This window comes from Haliotis cracherodii, unplaced genomic scaffold (assembly GCF_022045235.1).
Source record: "Haliotis cracherodii isolate W230 unplaced genomic scaffold, xgHalCrac1.p SCAF_2, whole genome shotgun sequence".
Taxonomy (NCBI): domain Eukaryota; kingdom Metazoa; phylum Mollusca; class Gastropoda; order Lepetellida; family Haliotidae; genus Haliotis; species Haliotis cracherodii.
In genome coordinates, this window is record NW_027266275.1 from 79,439,972 (window position 1) to 79,459,745 (window position 19,774).

General features: G+C 40.1%; 1 protein-coding gene across 1 annotated transcript in view; it reads right to left on the minus strand.

Moving 5' to 3' along the window:
* The window catches only part of LOC139468547 (dynein axonemal heavy chain 3-like), an 80,675-nt gene that overhangs the window by 20,086 nt on the left and 40,815 nt on the right, over window positions 1-19,774 (minus strand). The window contains exons 42-58 of the mRNA XM_071250598.1: window positions 16,579-16,805; window positions 15,234-15,437; window positions 13,103-13,230; window positions 11,512-11,636; window positions 10,732-10,917; window positions 10,027-10,194; window positions 8,799-8,932; window positions 8,133-8,418; window positions 7,286-7,453; window positions 6,369-6,586; window positions 5,811-6,018; window positions 4,989-5,249; window positions 3,919-4,120; window positions 3,245-3,552; window positions 2,112-2,297; window positions 1,475-1,717; window positions 14-174 (exon numbers count right to left, since the gene is read on the minus strand). Of these exons, the coding sequence (XP_071106699.1) occupies window positions 14-174; window positions 1,475-1,717; window positions 2,112-2,297; window positions 3,245-3,552; window positions 3,919-4,120; window positions 4,989-5,249; window positions 5,811-6,018; window positions 6,369-6,586; window positions 7,286-7,453; window positions 8,133-8,418; window positions 8,799-8,932; window positions 10,027-10,194; window positions 10,732-10,917; window positions 11,512-11,636; window positions 13,103-13,230; window positions 15,234-15,437; window positions 16,579-16,805 (3,413 nt within the window). The remainder of the gene's footprint in view (window positions 1-13; window positions 175-1,474; window positions 1,718-2,111; window positions 2,298-3,244; window positions 3,553-3,918; window positions 4,121-4,988; window positions 5,250-5,810; window positions 6,019-6,368; window positions 6,587-7,285; window positions 7,454-8,132; window positions 8,419-8,798; window positions 8,933-10,026; window positions 10,195-10,731; window positions 10,918-11,511; window positions 11,637-13,102; window positions 13,231-15,233; window positions 15,438-16,578; window positions 16,806-19,774) is intronic.

A 19,774-nucleotide genomic window follows, 5' to 3' on the forward strand; every position in this document is an offset into this window, starting at 1 on the left:
GACACCAACTTACTGTCCTCTCATAATTCCAATACACAGGACGAAGGAGAAGAGGAGCTTGTCTTTCTCAAACAGTGACCGACACACATTACGGTAGATGCTGTTGGTGAAGTGGTCATTGAGGTTGAAAATTCTCTCCTCCAAATCATCTGAAGGTGTACTGTTGATGATGGACTGAAAAATAATTCATTCGAGTTTAAAAGACATATTCATGCATGGACTTCTGTCCATATACACAGTTACAGAGGTATTGAGTTATACAGTTATAGGGTTGCGGAGCAACCAAGTTATGGAGTTACAGAGCTACCAGGTCATGGGGTTAAAGGGTTGTGAGGTTACAGGGTTACAGAGTAAGGAGTTACAGGGTTACAGAGTTACAGGGTTACAGAGTTACAGAGTAAGGAGTAACAGGGTTACAGAGTTACAGAGTAAGGAGTTACAGGGTAACAGAGTAAGGAGTTACAGGGTTACAGAGCTACAGATAAGGAGTTACAGGGTTACAGAGTGAGGAGTTACAAGTTTACAGAGTTACAGAGTAAGGAGTTACTGGGTTACAGAGTTAGAGTAAGGAGTTACAGAGTAAGTAGTTACAGAGTAAGGAGTTACAGGGTTACAGAGTTACAGGGTTACAGAGCTACAGAGTAAGGAGTTACAGGGTTTCAGAGTAAGGCGTTACAGGGTTACGGAGCTTCAGAGTAAGGAATTACAGGGTTACAGAGTAAGGAGTAACAGGGTTACAGAGTAAGGAGTTACAGAGTAAGGAGTTACAGGGTTACAGAGTTACAGAGTTAGGAGTAGTTACAGGGTTACAGAGTTACAGAGTAAGGAGTTACATGGTTACAGAGCTACAGAGTAAGGGGTTACAGGGTTACAGAGTTACAAGGTTACAAAGTTACAGAGTAAGGAGTTACAGGGTTACAGAGTTAGGAGTAACAGGGTTACAGAGCTACAGAGTAAAAAGTTACAGGGTTACAGAGTAAGGAGTTACAGAGTAAGGAGTTACAGGGTTACAGAGTTACAGGGTCCAGAGCTACAGAGTAAGGAGTTACAGGGTTACAGAGTAAGGAGTTACAGAGTAAGGAGTTACAGGGTTACAGAGTTACAGTGTAAGGAGCTACAGGGTTATAGTGTTACAGGGTTACAGAGTAAGGAGTTACAGGGTTACAAAGTTACAGGGTAAGACAGTCTGCCCTTATTTTCAATTTATTTTTAATGCATAATATGAATCAAAGGAAGACATGAGAGAATGAAAGAATGCACATGCGAGTGTACTCATTATATCTGCATCTGACAGCGCTGTATTGTTGATATATAAGAACAAGGTGACATTCATCTTCCTTACCAGAGGAACACAATGGACATATTCTCAAATATCTTGTGGTTGAAGTAACTCTTCCTTTTCTAAACTGTATTAGAATGCTACAATGCTTTCATGTGGTTATACATGTGCTTCCACCCACGAAGTGTGTCTCACCTGCAGGTACAGGTTGATGAACCATGTCAAGGAGTACTGGTACATGGGCTCTATGTTGGCCAGGTCAGAGATGCAGAAGAACAATATAGATGAATGAACTGCCACCGGCTTGTACCCATTTCTTGTCTCATCAATCTCCTTCTCTGTGGATGCAGCTATCTCCTGCTTGGCGGAGATCTCCTCAGACAGAACTTTAGAGGAGGACAGGACCTTAATAGCTGTTTCATCCTCCAGAATATTACCCTGAAGAGAAAAAGTCAATTTTTAAAAATGGTTCAGAATTGCCACCAACCTTAAAGACATTGATCTGATGCTTATGTTTTGTTGCAAATGCACCTTAAGAAATACTGAATCTACAAAAAAAAAATATAAAAAAAATTCAAATCTGATCATTCACCATGTTTTGGACTTAAATATCGGTTTAAGAATCCAGTAAAACATGGGACAGAGAGCCTGAAAGTGTTTCAGGTTGAGTGAGTGAGTGAGTATAGTTTTACGCCTCTTTTAGCAATATTCCACACATTGTACCCATGTAGGGAATCAAACCCGGGTCTTTGGCATGATGAGCAAATGCTTTAACCAATTGGCTTTCACCGCCTCTTTCAGGTTGCGAACAGAGTGAAAAGTTGTCCCCCACCTGTGATGAGGAGAGGACTTCCAGGATCTTGTCCTCGATCTCCTTCAGCTGCTTCTTGTTGGCCGCAGACTCCAGGATCAGCTGGTTCTTCTTCTCCTCCAGCTCCGGCTTCTCCTTGGCTGCCACGATGCCCAGCAGCTGGTCCTCCAGGCCTTGGGGGGTGATCATGAAGTTCAGCACACACACCTACAACACACATCATCTGACCTATACCTGGTGCATTATCAGTAAGTCTGTAGAGTTTTACACCATTAATAACGGTATTTCAACAAGCATGAAATACTCATATCCCCTGCCAATATGACATATCCAGTTGTATGCAAGGCAAGAAATATTGTACGATTTTTAAGATCTGCTCCGGAAAGGAGTACTGCCACCATTTTCAGTTTAAGTCAAAGTCGTTGCTATGGAAACTAGAAAATGTTTATTTCAAAAATCCCAAACCATGAAAAGGCACCAGTTTACCACTAGACCTATCTATGTACCAAGTTTGGTGAAGAAAAATTGTACAGTTTTTAAGATCTGCTCCAGGAAGTAGCACTACCGCCATTTTCAGTCTGTGGTAAGTCATTCACATAATATCACAATGTCACAGCTAATGCAACAGAAAGCCCAAAGTGACAAAGGATATTGGCGGAACGAGAGGAGGGGGGAGAGGGAGGGCGCACCCCCTTTTTTCAAACTGTGCCCTTGTGCACACAGATGCTGCAGGTTATCATCATGAGGATGGGAATGGTGCAAGCAAACCAAGGATCATAATTCAGGTGAATTTGGGATATGAACCTTAACCACGGATCAGGGCAGGTAGAGAGAAATGTGTTTTGTTCATCATAGGTTTAATTCAGTGTTTCTCAAGGACTATCAACAATTCACTGAATATAAACATAGAATATTTTGTACCACAATATGTGTATCATAAGGTCTTGTATTACAGCATGACATATAAATTTACTTTAGAGGTAAGAGTATTCAAGATGTAACCAGTTTGATTTTTAAATTTTCTAAATCTCTTCAACTTCACCTCTCTGATGTGGGAACACAGCTTAAGGATTTCACAATGGTGTACAAGTGATATTGCTACAACTCCAAGATTCATTGAAATGCCTCAATGAAGCATCAAACCACTTGTTTACCTTGACTGAGACTTCGGGCAGATAGTGAGGGTTGCGGAGTCTGGTGGTGATGTACATCTTGAAGTCGTGGGAGTACTCTATGACATTGTCCCCCAAGCGAATATACTCCACACCCTGCTGCTTGAACGTCTGCTTCTGCAGGATGGGCTCCAGGATTGGGTCCAACTCCTCCGCGATGTTCTCCAGCAGTACCGGTGTTCCGAACTGGATGGCGTTCTCCAGTGTACGCATGTAGTTTGCATCGGACAGCTTGATGATGCCAAGTTTGTTTTCCTTCTCCATGTTCTTAATCCACTTGTTGGCCTGACCTGATTGAGTAAACAGAGGCGTAATGAAAAATATATTGTCGGATCATAGGTTTTTGGACTCCATTTGTTTTCGGACGGCAATGTTTATTGTGATTACTCGTACTATAACAGGAGTGTAGCATCACACAGACATTGTAAATACTCAGATGATGGCTTGTTTTTAAGATAAAGTTGTCTTTTAAAAGTGAATGAGATGTTTTACAGTTCTTCATGTGATTAGAGAGAAATCTATTAATGTTTCTTAAGCGTCTGAAAATCCATAACAGGGGGCTATATAGAGCAGGCACTGGTGAATCTGAAGGGGAGGGTAGGTGGTGAAAGCAGTGGAGACAGCATGAGACCGACACAGTCATATATGACTCTTACCTTGCGGATCTATCATAAGAGGCCATCTTCTGGAGTTGCTAACAATGATTCCGTTATCCACACTGAAAGAGTCAACAGGCAGACCAGCAATCTGCCATGCTCTAATCTTCACTGGATCCCCCAGGGTAAGATTGAGAGAGAACACTTCAGAACTTGGGATCTCCTTCTCCTTGCACAGCCTGAGCCACTCTTTGGTGATGTCCTGTAACAGTAAGGGAGGGAGTGAGCCGCAGGGGTCTCATTCATCAGGTACCATCTACAGTATGGTAGTAATAGAGCACCCTGAAACAACCCTTTAGTGTTACGTGATGCTGGCAAGGCAATGTGAAATGAAGGAAATTTGATGCCAATTTTAACAGTACTCTAGCAATATCACAACACGGGAAACCAACAAACAGCATCATATATCAGTCTGTGCCCAAAACTTTTAAGTCTACTAGCCCATCTTAGTACATGTGTATATGAACTAGTACAAGCTGATCTTACAAGACCATAAGAGATTTTAGTAGACAAGGGCTGCGGACCAGTGGATAAAATCACAGACTGATATATTGCACTTTGTTGTGGGAAATCACACCAAGGGCGGTGAGGTGGTAAGTGAATGCTTTTAGCTCCTAAAAGCCCGCTAGAAATTTAGTCACACAGTCTCCCTTGATCAACCTTCAAGGTAGAATTGTCTTTCGTTTCCAGCATATTCTATTGCCACACCTCTTCCCTTCTGTAATAAATGTTATATTTGGGATAACACTTTCTTAGTAAAGTACAGATTCTTGTACTTTTTGGGTTGAGTCCCATCCAGGATTCGAACCCACACTGCCAGAGTGTGGCACCTAATCGCCAGCACACAAAGTCAGTCATCTAACCCATTCCGGCACCAAGGCTTCCACAAAAATGAAAGTCTGACAACTGGTAGTCTAGATCACATACTTTGTGTACCACTATGACATGTGTAAATTGGCATGGCTCCCATGGCCGAAAGCTATGAACACACAAAGCTTCTCTTCTCTTCTCATCAAACATTAGCATCAAAGTGTTTCAATAAAACAACTGGAGTTCTCTTGCAAACTTACCTGTCTGAAGTCGACAGTGAATGCACCAAGATAGGCCACCACACCCGCAGACATAAGGACATCCCCAGTTATGTTGATATATTTATCTCCCAGCATCCTCGCCGCCTCTGTCCACCTGTCCTTCTCACCACCCAGTCCACCGATCAGCTTCTCCGCTCTGTCCAGCTTCTTGGAACACAGGTCAATGTTGTCTTCCAACTCTTTCTTCTTCTGGGTCATAGCCTCGAACTCATCATTCAGCGCCTGCAGCTTGTCAGTCACCTGAACAGGCAACAAGAGTTGGTTTGTTATCATCCAAAACTGACTCCCACAGGAGATATCGCTTGTGTGAAATCAGAAAGTTGCATCACAATATCACAAGTGTAAAACTCCTCGGCAAGCTTCGGAGTTAAACATTTATCGACTCATGTTGACATATGGATATCTTGACACTTGGGTGAGATTCTCTATAACTAGGCTGAACTGTGTATCAGTACTAGCAAGGTGTGGGAGGTACATGCCAAGAGGGACCCATATAGTGGATGCTTATTTAACACGTTGGTGGTGTCAATCTTGGCATTAAACCCATGATCAACTCATCCATAATCCTGATAAACTTTGAAAACTATGTTATTGTGAATCTGGATTTCAGAGACATTAAACAAGGAAATCATTGTTGATGCTTCAGTGTTGTACAAAGTATGAATCAAGCCTTATACATACGTATGAATCAGGCTTACATACAGAATCTGGATCCTGACTTTAATACATAATATAGATCCCGATTTATAAACAAACTATATTTCTATTGAATGTGGACCCAGACATCAGGTTTATACTTACAGCCTGTAGTTGTCCTCTCTTCTCGTTTAGCTTGTCCATCTGAACAGACAGCTCACTTTCAGCCTGTGCCAGTTTCTCCTTCTTGGGTGCCACGACCTTGGCCACCCGATCGTATGTGTCCATGGCTCGTACCCATCGACACAGCCCCTCACAGGCAGTGGAGGCGTTCTTAATCAGGGCGGGGTCAAAATCCGGGTTGGACATGTATCTATAGATGAGAACACATTGGCACAAGTGACAAGGATGTTATGTCTTGATAAATCGAACACATGATACCCAATCAAATAAGACTACCATGAAATAGATCCAGTTCTACTGAAACAGAGAACAGAGCGAAGAACACAGATCCACGAAGCATTCCAAGTATTACAACAGTCAGAGTGCTTGAAGCCCAGGTCTTGTAAACAATTATTCTGACCTTGTGTCTTTCTAAATTCTATATGATCAGCTAAATCTAAATGTTAATTTTGACGTAATCATACATGCATTGGATGTATCATCCTATGACAAGGTTATGTCAATTTGTGGAGTTTAAGAACTCTCCGAAGAGAAACTAACTTCTCTCTAATCTTCTTGATGACTGGGGGAGGGATGTTGTCCTTGTCGTAGGTCTTGAGCCTGTCCAGGAACTTGAGGTCACTGAGCAGCTTGAGAGACGGTCCCCAGTAGTCCTCAATCATCTTCCCGCTGCCACCAGGGTCTGGCTTCCTCTCCGACTTGGAGCCCAACATCACACACACAGACTCCATGACCAGCTTCACCGCAGGAGGAGGGTTCTGAGACACACAATACAGTCAGTGAGGCAGTATACTGAAGTAGCTATACTCAAGCAATATCACTGTCACACATTCAAACTCAAATTCCTCTTCCAAATACAACAAGGATATCATATGAGTTTGTCACTGTGATGATAGATTCAGTTTAATGTGGCCTCAAATGAGGTGATATATAGTGTATAAAATATCCTACTGGACATCCATTCATGATCAAGCAAGTAAATATGCTAAACCAAACAAAGAGAAAATGAAATTGCAAAAAGGATACGGGATTTTCACCTGGCCTAAGAAAACATGGAGTCATTTCTTCAGACGCATTGCATATATATTTTTATGAGTCCTGCATGACTGATATGGATTACACACTAAAATCATGAACATTCTGTTCACTGAAAAATGTTGTCATGAAAAAATAAACAATTTCTGTAACATTCCCTAGCATATTTTAGTAGGAACTAGTTCTGACTGATATAAATATGTTGCACCATATATGACTTTTTACACACAAAAATGGGCTAGGAATATTTTGGTTAAATATGTCTCAAAGGCACCAGATTCCTGCATCGTGTGAAACCCTGAATGTTCATTTTGCGACTTTACATAAAGCAGGTACTGAAAGGAAAGTAGAAAGCAAGAACATCTGTGGACATCTGCGTGACATCTTGCGCTCTAAGTATTCCAGTTGTGTTAGGCTCATACCTTCATAGACTTGACAAGTGTGATGTCGGATGGTTTGAGGGTGTTGAGGGCCGAGATGGCGGACTCCAAGGCCGGGATAGCTTCAGCCAGCTCACTCTCACACTCATCCTTGATGGCCTGGGCAGCAGCCGCAGCCTCGTTGGCAACAGCTTCATCAGCCGCTACAACCTAAACACAAGCAGCACACACTCAAACACATCCTCAGATACCAGCAACACAGTAGGATGATAATGTATTGACCACAGTTGACATGATGATAGGAAAGATGAGACACATATGTGGACATTGCCCAGATGAGTACATTTCCAGACCCTGCTGTTCCACAGGCACTTCTACTGCAATGAGACGTACGTCTATGTTAAAGTATGGGAGTTACAGCAGCCGTAGTGCTTAGATGGCCTCCTGAAATAGTTCCTGGTGTTGCTAATTCATCTCACACAGAAAATAGCAGTCTGCAACATTAGTCACTGGTCGGAAGCCCGAGTCTAGTGAACTTTGGTTCAGTCTAGTAAGGTCAGCTAAAAAAAGTCCATATAATAACGCTAAATTCTTTGGAAAATGATGCTAAGAGCCACATTTGGACTAAAAGTCTCAAACCTTTTGGCTCAGGCTGCTATGAAATAGCAAAATCATGAAAAGTTGTGAATTCAGGAAGATACACCTTCATTCATTCAAGGAGAGCCAATGTCAAGGAAGCTATTTCAACTAGGCTCAAACAGGCCTTTGTGTGAGCCATGTGCACCCTCAACCCCTACCACTACTGCAGCCATGCACCTCCCTACTGACACTACTGCAGCCATGCACCTCCCTACTGACACTAGACAGTCCATTGTGTCCTGCCACTCACCTCCTTCTTGGCCTCCACCTCCACTGTGTCCTGCTCAATCTTGATCATGAGTTTCTCGGTCTCGGCGGATGTCTTGATGAGCTCTGGCTGGAGGTCCTGTAGCTCCTGCTGCATCACCGACACCTGGGAGGCTGCGAAGTCCAGCTTCTCCAGACCGGTCAGGTAGCGGTTCTTCATGGTCAAGATAGCCTCTCGCTTCAAACCCAGGAGGCTTTTGAAGGTCAGGATCAACTCCAGGTACGAAGTTGGGGTCACATAGTTGTGCCGTCGGAGCATGTCGAAATACCTGGACAAGAGAACGGAAATCATTGGACAGCTTGTTCGACATCTTACGACGTAAATACTTACTCTGAGGATAAAATACATCATCTTAGGAAATTATTCACATTTATGATTACATTGGACTGTGAGTGAGTTAATGTTCAAGTATGCCAAAGTAAGCAATATTGTGCTGGCCTGCAAATAATCAAATCTGGACCCGACAAACTCGTGGTTGATATTATGAGCAAATCCCATACTATTTGGGTATGATGACATGCAATGACACTAGCCACATATCATGACTATCCAATCCCTAACAGCTGACTTTCCACAAGCACACTAAAGGCCTAATCTGTCTGTCACGGCACATATTTTGACACAGTGCAGACGTGATCTCCATCTCACCTCTCTGACATGTTTCTGACAGACTCGTGGAAGTACTTGCACATGATGACTGTCTCCTTCCTGACGCCGTCCTCCAGCTCCACCTCCTCCAGGAACTTGTTGGCCACCATCTCCAGGGCATCCTCCGGCCACGCCTTCACACACACAATGCATGTTTGTGATAATACGCATTTAAAATACTGTTAAATCCCCCATAGTACCAGGGAACAGCTGTACACATGATGTTCACCTTCGGCAAATTACCATGCCTGTCAGTATAGACTAAACAGATTAACATTCCAATCTCATTAAAATCTGATTGTAGTTCTCGCTATCGCTAAACAAAGATCTGAGGACATCCCATTAAGGGTCACGTCAGAACAACCTTTCATCCAACCAATCAGAGCGTCGCTTACCAGATCATGAAAGTGACAGTCTGAATGTGTTTTTTAATCATGCAACCACAAAATATTTAACACGGGGTATTCCCAACGACAGTTACAGGTTTGATGATTATATCCATACAATCTGTGCCATCTATAAACCATTCCACAATGTTCTTCTAATCAGTTTTAATTTTTGTAATCAAGAATACGTCAAAATATGTTTCGAAGCATAGTCGCCAGTTTGAAACTAGTGTTGTAAAGCTCAAGAAAGCTGTCTTCTGATTGGCTTATGTCGATTTCTTGTCAATCATTTCATTGGTCGGTCAAAATTCGTGATAGGTCGTTCTGACGTGACCCGTAATGGGATGTCCTCAGATCTTTGTTTAGCGAAAACTAAGATCTGAATTTAATGAGATTGATTAACATTCTTGAAATACAGACATAGAGAATCTCAACCAAGTGTCTTTTGTAATCAAATCTATCAACGAGTGTCGATACATTTGATATCAAAGACACGGGGGTGAGATTTTATTTATCATCCAACATCATTCTTCCAACTTTTTCAGTGTGTAGACATTACAATTGACACTGTTTTAGTCAGTCTAATACATCATTGTACACTGATATCCTGTAGTCTAGAACTTGTTGTTCGACACATGCCTTTACTGTTGGAAATGTCTATATGTACTTATCAGGTCATTACGATGTATCATTGATTTGTTAATACAGAGATGTGTTAATCTGTGATGATTCACTAGGAGCTGTACTTGAGAGAAAGATCTATGTCATCTTTAACCACTAATACTCAGTATAACTGGCGATGTATCAATGGGAGGCAGGTTACATGTATATGCATGTCTCACCTGGAACCAGTCAATTGTGCAGCAGTTGATGAGGGACGGGAACATCCTCAGTCTGTTCCTGAAGGCGTCGCCGATAGGACTCATGGCCAGGACAATGTGGAGGTTGGTCTTCACTCTCTCGATGAAGAAGTTGTACATCGACAGTGGGGTTGCCTCAATTTTCTTACCCTGGAAATTAGTAGGAATATTAAAGAAAAAGAATTGCACAAAGACCACAAAGTATATTCAAATATACAACAAAGTATATTTGTATTAGTTAAAACAACATATAACAATGTTCAGCCTTCTGAAGCAAAGGATGCCATGCTTAGATGAACAAAAGTCTAGCATGATATTAATATGAACCTTTCAGCTACTTGTTCATCTGTCTCTATGCAATTATTGATGCCAAGCATAGAAAGGAAAAAACAAATGACCAGAGTAATATATCAGAGTCACAATGAGTATGGATTTATGGCATGTATAACAGTCTTGAAAAAAGGGCACCAAAAACAGGCTTCACAAATTCAGCCATGCAGGGCATCAAAATCTGATTAGTTAGCATCACGAGAAAACACTCACACCACTAGGCTATACACCTCAGGGCTTGTATGTGAATAAGGAAGCGCTTCCAGACAGTTGAAAATGTCACTATTTCTAGTTTACACATTAACATTACTCCACTGCCTTTTGGGGGATGATTTGAAAATTAACTCCACAACTGACCTCATTCCTGGCAACCACCTGCATCTTCTCAATGATGTCTGCCTTCTCATCAGCAGGGAAGATGTTGGGGACGTCGCCGGTGTTGAGGATCATACTGATGTCCTCCATGAAGGACTCGTCCTTGATCTGGTTGTCTGAGAACAGGAACACTGTGGGTTTCCCTTCAGAGCCTGTCTTCACCAGCAACTGCCAACATGCACCAACAAGGGCTGCTTGGACTTCACCATATACACAGGGCTACTCACATTTCCTTTACCAATAACAAACATCAACTGTATGGATTTAATTTTCATGCCTAATATTTTTTAAATACATTTGTGAACACATTATCAGTTGTCTAAGGCGTCATAATTCACTGTGCAGAGTTGGGTTCCTTGGGCAGCCAGAAACCTATGATTGTAGATTCGAATCCTGGTTTGCCATGACTTTGTTTCTAGGTTTGTCAGCACCATATTTGTACTTGTGGTTTTCACCAAAGTGGTAAAGGTCTGAGGCCTGCATCACTTTCCTCCCACATTAAGCTGACACGCTGTGATATAAATGGAATACTGTTAAAAGCAGCAACAAACCCAACTCACTCATGAGAATTCATGGAGGATGAGATGGTAATGTGAATGGAAACCAACTAATGTCTGACAGGCAACAGTGTATACTCCTCAGGGAGTTGAGAACACAACGAGATTGCAACTGATCAGTTGACTGAGGTAACAATATGTCATTGAGGATGCTTCTGTGTGGAGTATTCTCAATAGGTTAACAGACTTAACGTAAAAGACTTACCTTTTTCAGGTCCTCTCTCCACTCTAATGAGGTATAGTTTTTAGTAATCTCTATCTGGAACAAGTCGAAGTCGGCCATGAACGTAGCCAGCTTGCAAGCACTCTGTCGTCCTGAACCACCAATACCTGTGAACAAGTCATTCAGTGAGAACATAGCAGCTACAATGAACATAAATGCCTCAAACATTGTTTTCTTGTTTTAATAGACACAAGATCCTATCAATCTAGTCACAATTTACAGTGATCAGAATGTTAGTTAATTTGTTGTTTAACGCCCGCTCAGCATTATTCCAGCTGTAGGGTGGCAGTCTGTAAATAATCAAGTCTGGACCAGACAATCCAGTGATTGACATCATGAGCATTGATCTACACAAGTGGGATATGATCCAACACCCACATCCCGTTAGTCGCCTCTTAAGACAAGATTGGGTTGCTGAAGACCAGTTCTAACCCGATGTTCTGGGGGGGGGGTCAGAATGCTTCAAAACATACTTTTATCGTTGATCAACATTTTCTCAATAATAATCTCTTGTACCTGCACAGCTGTACAAAGAACACTGTCATGGAATTGCAAATCATCTTTGGAAATAAGTTAGCAAATTGTGAAGTATGAAAACATTTTTTTTGTTTTCAATGTAAAAACAATAGGTAGAGAGTTAAGCAAGAGTGCCCCAGTGCAAGAATTCTTCAGGTAAGAGATTTTGATAACAATATCATAAAAACAAAAGGTACATATATACGACAACATCTGTACAAATTATCAAATTTTGTTATGACTAAATGCCACAAAATCATCTATTGTGTTTTCATTTCTTATTCAATTCAAGGGCTATAATTAACTTGTTCAGTCACTGCCTAAATTAATCAGAGCATTACTAGATTTCGCATACTAATTCAAAGTGTTCTACCAATTCTTGTCATCAGAATCAGTCACCATGACACATTCACCACACATGGGTAACACTGCTCATGGTTGATTTGAAAACCCTTGACAAACCTGGTGAACCCGCATTGACTAAAGAACAACCCAGTTTAAATTGGTTGACCAATGTTAGCACATGTAAACTGATTTATGTCTAACTTGCACACAGTTGCCCATCCCTACTGAACTTTAGGTGCAGTACTCAGGTGTATTACATAAGGAGCATGACTAAAGCTAATCAGTTTCATTTATTGATTTAATCATGTATAAAAGCATTTTAATGAACATATTTTACTAGGTATTGACAGAATATATGTATTCTGATATATCAGTGAAATTGAACTTCGAATGTTGATATAAATACTTTAGAATTGAACTTCAAATGTTGATATAAATACTTTAGAATCATAAATGCAACCAAGACAATGATTATATCTTTGGTCGATTTTAAACTTTCTAGTAATTTTACATGCATTACATAAAAAGGTCAAGAAATAAAGCACTTGTTAACCTTTCATAGTTGTGTTTCATAGCAACAGACATGGCTGCTGGTAGCCATTTTATATCATATGAAAGGTTTCATGTCGTAACATCATTTAACTCTGTTTACTCAAATTGTAAATAATAATCAAACTCGCACACTATAAACAGACACAAGGGGGATATTTACCAACAAGCAGCGCATGTCCATTGTCCTGCAGTAGTACGCGACTGACACGTGAGATGTGCTCAATTGCAAACTTAAACATAACAAGGTGCATGGGTGCTTTGCTCATTGTGTTGAACTCCTCCAGATAGCTGTAGAGGAAAGAGAGGAGGGAACAGTTTAGACAAGTATACATGCACACAAGAGGCATCAAATCAAGAAATTGTATTCAAAGGTATGATGGCTAGAAACTTGAGAAATTTGAACAAGATGCATCAGAGAAGAATAAACAACATCATTCAAAGGCCTTTCTCGGCAAGCAGTTGAATATTAATCAATCCTGTCATAGGAAACATAACATGAAAAGGAAATATTTAGAAGGTCATGGTGACAGATATATTGACCATATTATACATGTTTATAATACCAGCACAAGAACCCTGCCAAGTGTTACACTGTCCCTTTTACCCAAATGTGCTTACAAAGCATCATAAATAATCTCCTACTAAACACATCACTACATATGCTGCTAAATAGATTCAAAAGATAATAACTGTACCCATAACATGCTCAGTGTTTTTTTCTGAAATTCTGCAATTTTTAGAAATGTGTTTCAACTACAGCTTAAAATGTATTAAATAACATTTTCATAAGAGAGAGTGCAAGTGCATTTCAATATTTCAAGAAATGAAGATTAAAGATTCATGACAAACAGTCTGTAAAACATTTTGCATGCGTAGTGATTTCGTTTTGACAGTAAATGCATGTTTGATTTAATAAGAAATAGTTTTAAATCAATTTACATATCAAACAACATGCTGACATGCTTCCTTGTGACCACTAATCCTCTGTATCAAACGCTGTGATCCAGCATCCACGGACATTCAATAGTGTCTACGATGGTAATTAGAAAAATGTGTAGAAATACAAATACTGTGAAATATGAACAAAGATCTACCACCATGCTGTGATCATCACGGCCCCAGCTTCACACAACATACATCAATAATCATGAAAACCTAAACATTTCATTGGAGGCTAAATGTGCAATATTAAAAAAATATATTTTAAACAATTGTTCAGTATTGAAGTTACATATAATTGTATGCAGTGACAACATGCTGCCATGGCAGAAAGAACCCAGCAAGATATTGTGTGTAATCAAACCGGGATGAAGTAAACTCTTTGAGATCCAAAATCACCATGAGACATTGTCTTGTATAATTATTAATAATACAAAATGCATTTAACCTCCAAAAAGTTCAATAAAAAATCACTTGAATGATGTACAAAGAAGCAAGATGCAAGTATTTGAAATATTTTCAAAAAAGTTGTACAAGCCAGCATGACACGGAGTGAGATCGTTGTGTGCTACCCAGTGACCTGACAGTGACCTGACAGTGACCTGACAGTGACCTGACACTGTGACCGGAACAACCCATGCCAGGAAGTCACGGACTGTGAGTGAGGAGAAATATTACTTACTACGCCACCATCTCTTCGTTATGACTAATGTAAGTAATATTCTTAAGTTAGTCATGTAAGAAGCAAACTTTCACACTATAAAACAACATCATACTCCCATGGCATGAAAACATGGAGCATTAAATGAAAACAAAAAAGACCTGACAGTTGGGCAAGAAGCACTAACTGTTCTCAGGTGGAGACCTTGAAAATTAGTGTTGAGGGTCAGTTTCCATTTTTGAAAGTTTAAAAATGGATGCTTTATTGGGGTAAGAATTTATTTTTTGTCATAAGTAAGAAAAACATCTTCAATATGGGCGTCTTTGTTTTGATGTGGTCCTGCATTACTGCTTGATTATCAATATACACTGGACTTTTGTCAATATCAAGATGTCTATTTAGTGTGAATAACGGGATCTGATCCCAAAGAAATGCTAAGGATATATCATGTATTAATTTTGCAAGGTTAATGGCAACAGAGACAAAGGGTTGACGTACAGATTTAACTTCCTTATTCTTTCAACGAAACATTTCTGTGATGATAAAGTAAGTATCATCTGTACCAAAATGTCACATTGAAAGAATATAGACTGTAAAATCCATAAGAGAACTGTGTCCATGGACACTGCCCATGTAAATGCCACTTAACGATGTTAGAACAATATTAGTAAGAGAGAAGTGGAGGACTCACTGTTCCATGACACTGGTCAGTTCCTTCAGGTCAGTGACCTCATCGTATACCTTCTGGTCCAAGTTCATGTAGTCACCAAAGAACAAACTACGGACATTATCATCAACCACGTTGCCACTCTTCGATAAGTGACCCAGTATTTTATCTATGTTCATCTTAAAGTGGGCCTGTGACATCTCCTTCACAATGTTGAAGAACGTGTTCCTGGAAGATAAATTATGCATATCATTAAGGATGGAGATAATATCTAAAACTGAAGGTGTTAAGCAGTACAGTGCACCATGTTATGTGACCTGCGAAGATCCGGGTAGATTAGGTCTTCAGCAATCCATTCTTGCCGTAAAAGGCGACTATGCTTGTCGTAAGAAGTGACTAACGGGACCGGGTGGTCAGGCTCGCTGGCTTGGTTGCTGCATGTACCGGTACTCATATCCCAATTGTGTGGATCGATGCTCATGATGTGTCTGGATAGTCTGACCGCCGTCATATAGCTGCAATATTGCTGAATGTGGCGTTAAACAACAAACAACACCATGTTATGTTCAATAATGAGTGTTTAGTATTTTTTTCTTTTCATGCAGGGTGAAATTTGAAAATGCAGGGTGTGTTTTATTGTTGTAGGCAGTAATTGAAAAGATAGATTTTTTTACTCAAACCATCATACTGACTTATAATGTAGTTATTTAACATATTCTCAGTGGTAACTAACTCATTTCAAATGATGATATCGATATTAAACCTTTCAAAATAGAAGTTATTCATTTTTTAAATGTATCACAGGGCACTCCCGTGGATGTAAAGGTGTTCCTTTTGAGAATGTTTAGATTGCCAACCCTGAAGAAAAGTTTTCAATGAAACACAGATACAGGATGTTCCAAATTCTGTTAATAATTCATTCATTATCCAGGTATCAGTTAAGTTTGCTTGTGGGAAAGTATATTTATCACGGTATCCAAATAATAGAAATTGTTGCAAGGTATTTTTATGAAACAAAATGTGAAAATGTGTACCCTTTTTATCCTAAGCCTGCCATTATGAAATATGAGGTTTGGGTATCTATGACCATTCAGCATATTGGATGGAGTGACACCTCTTTGAACAGTGTTTCAAATATATTACAGTTCATCAGTTTTTGGTTTAGTAGGAAAGCCTGAAGTGATGCAGGTTTTAGACATTTAACACTTTGGCTGTCATGGGTATGGTGAGGACAATTCTGGAACCATGAGTAGGACAAATGTTGGATTCCAACCCATGATTGTACATATTGGCATGCCTCAGGGACGCAAACATTGGATGCAACATGGCCAGTGGCAGTTTGATTCTTAAAACCAGGCTATGTATTTACCTGTCTGAGTCATCTATGAGTCGGTCATAGAAGACCCTGTAGACTTCATGCACCCACAACCTCATCAGCTTCTCGGGTTCTCCCATGTGAGTCGGGGGGACGAGCAGCACGCCACGGATGACTCGGGAGAAGTCACGCAGGTTGAACACGTAGTGACTCTTGGTGGGCGTGGGGAGGAAACTCTGGATGGCCTCCTTGTAGACACCCATTGTGGCAGACACTAGCAGCTGGAAGCAGTGTAAGGATACTGACAATTCTTCTACAACACTGGACAGTGGGAAATACTGTGGGAGTTATTCTGAAGCTTTCAACCTTCTATGGTCAATACTCTTTGCAATTTCATAATACAGAGGTTTAGTTGTGCAGTTAGAAACAAATATTACAGTATTTATTAGACAATCATTAGGCTTAGGCAAGGTTACGTTAGCATTTATGATGCATACATGGACACACAAACAGACTGGACATACAAATATGATACACTTACCAAAGATATCTACAAACACATAAAAACTAACCTATCTTCATTAAATGATTTTGTCAAAAAGGTTAATACAATATCATTAGCAAAGAATCAAATATAAGTACAGCTGTTCTTACAGCTTTAGAAAATTAAATATATGGTTCCAAAATCTTTGAGTTTTAGAAATTCTTCGACAAAATTAAACACTGTGCAAGCAGATTTCAAACTTGTCAGATGTCAAGGTCATGGCTAGGGAACCTGACATGGAAACTCCTAAACTGTTCAACACAAACAAAACGTTGAAGCCAACATCAGTAAAAGAACAAACACATGCATATGAAGTCCGGACTCCAAATGAATCCCTGAGCTTCATTTCTTGTAAACAACACACTCAGATCCAAACAGGCCTAGTGATGCACAGGCACCCAGTGGAGTGTTGCCACACAGTGCCGCCGTGTCTGGAGAGGCACACACATGACAGTCTTACATACCATGTCTATGTCAAGTCCAACGATTGATGGAGAAATATCATTACCTGCTATAAATATACACTGCATTCTGTTTAGAGTTAAGTAAGTTTATAACGAACATGCTTCTACCAAACATTTCTTTTTTCGTTCTGACCAGTTGTTGTATATATGCTGTATATATGAATGGAGTTTGGCATGTTAGTCAGTGGGTAGTGGCTGTGCTAGTGGGGAGTTACTGGTGAGAGTGTTAGTCACGCAGACAGTGAGAGTACTTACAGCGGATTCCTGTCAGTGTATGACATTAAGTGATAGTGAGTTGTGAGAAGATAGACATAGTGGTTACAGACACATCACAATGTTACTTGTAGAAACATGACAACTTGCCATGTAGGTAACTATTACATGAAATGTACACAATAACATACATGTGACAGTTCTACTGCTGGCGAGGGAGATACAGTTTGTACATTCTAATCCCTTTGGTGAAGGTCAAGCAAACAAATCCTCTTTGTAACTAAACCCTGCAAATCTGCTCAAGAAAACTTATTTGAAAAGTCATAAAAGACATTTTCAAGCCCAAAAGATGTACGAGTGATGTTTTGCTGTAGTTAGTCATGCCCAATGTGTAAACATCAACCACTGCCGCTACCAATGTGTCCACAGCTTCTGGCATTGTAAGTGAGACAACATTATCTTGAACAGTATTTCAGTCATCTCACACCATACCATTGTACAGTGGAATATTCAGGACATAGGTTATGTCTTTGGTCAAACCCTCAAGCATGGGTATGGTGCGGACAGACCACGGTTTATGAACCCATAACCAACACAGATACTGCACAACAACGTGTAGCACCTCTACCACTGGGCCACCATGCCCTGGTGTAGTGACCAACAGCTGGTTTCCACAATGGGCCACCACTGACCACCACTGACCACAGCTTCAGCACCTAGAGACATCACAGGACAGTGATGGTTGACTCTACCACCTACATAGATAGGAAAGGCAAATAGATCCCTCAAAAAGCTGATTATTTATTTTAAGAATTGGGCCTTAATATATTTTGTGGGTTTTTTTTATGTTTATAACTCAATAAATGCAAAAACACACAAAAATCAATTCTTATATATATGTCAACAATATTAACTTCACAGATTGCTTTTTAAATCATCAACACAAAAAGCTGTAGATAACACGACAAAATCAGTGACATCATCCAGTACCACAATGCAACACAAGCCCTGCCCTTTCTTTTACAGTGATAGTCCACTAGTCCTTATAATGATAACATACAGCAAAACCCTCTACAAATGTCAAACTTCTTTTAGTCCTTATGATACCTAAGTATTGGGCAGTTTGGCAAGGACTATAGGATGAGTGCCAATTTTTAATGCTGCTTTTATCAGCCAGTCAGAAAACAGCAGTCTATTAGTGGGTGTGGCTAATTAACTGCATCTCCCTCTTCAGCTGTGAATGCATCACATGCCAATGGTTTATTTCTATTGTGTGAGTATGACAGTGATATAATGTATATGATAAGAGAAGAGAAAGCATTAGCTGATCACACATTACAGGTGAGTTTATTACACATGATAGCAATACACATGATGACATGAGAGCTACATTAGTCAGTGTTTTCCTACAATACATGTCTGACACATACAAACATTCGGTACAGTGTGTCACATTGTAAGAAGAGCATGCTCTGTGTGAAGTCTGACATGAAATGTCTGGAGACAGAAAGTGACACTTTTCACCCATTCTCACGTACAACGTCAGACCGAGATCAAACAGTGCCAGGTGTAATATGAGTCTGACAAAACAAATGGGGAAGGCTACCAGCAAGGGACCACATGGTCGATCACCGTTTAGGAGATATCTTGAATAACTGAATCATTAATTTTTGTGTCCTATATGAGTGAAAAAACAATTAATTGACAAGGCACTACATCGTCTGTTTTGAAGCTATTCAGTTCATTTTCTTGTTATTTTCGATGGATGACATTGTAGATTATGATTATGAATCCACTCTTGTGGCCCCTTTACTGGTAGCCTTCCCCAAATATAAAGAAGACTATCTTAAATTTGCAAAAGTTAAAAAATAAACTAAACTTCAATGTTTGATAAAAAATAACATTTCTTTTTCAAAATATCTTGGAAATTAACCTGACCCAACACTATGTTTGGATGATACTGACTATAATGACCAGCTGATACAAGCATACACAACCATACGTAAGTTATTATCACTAGTGACTAGTC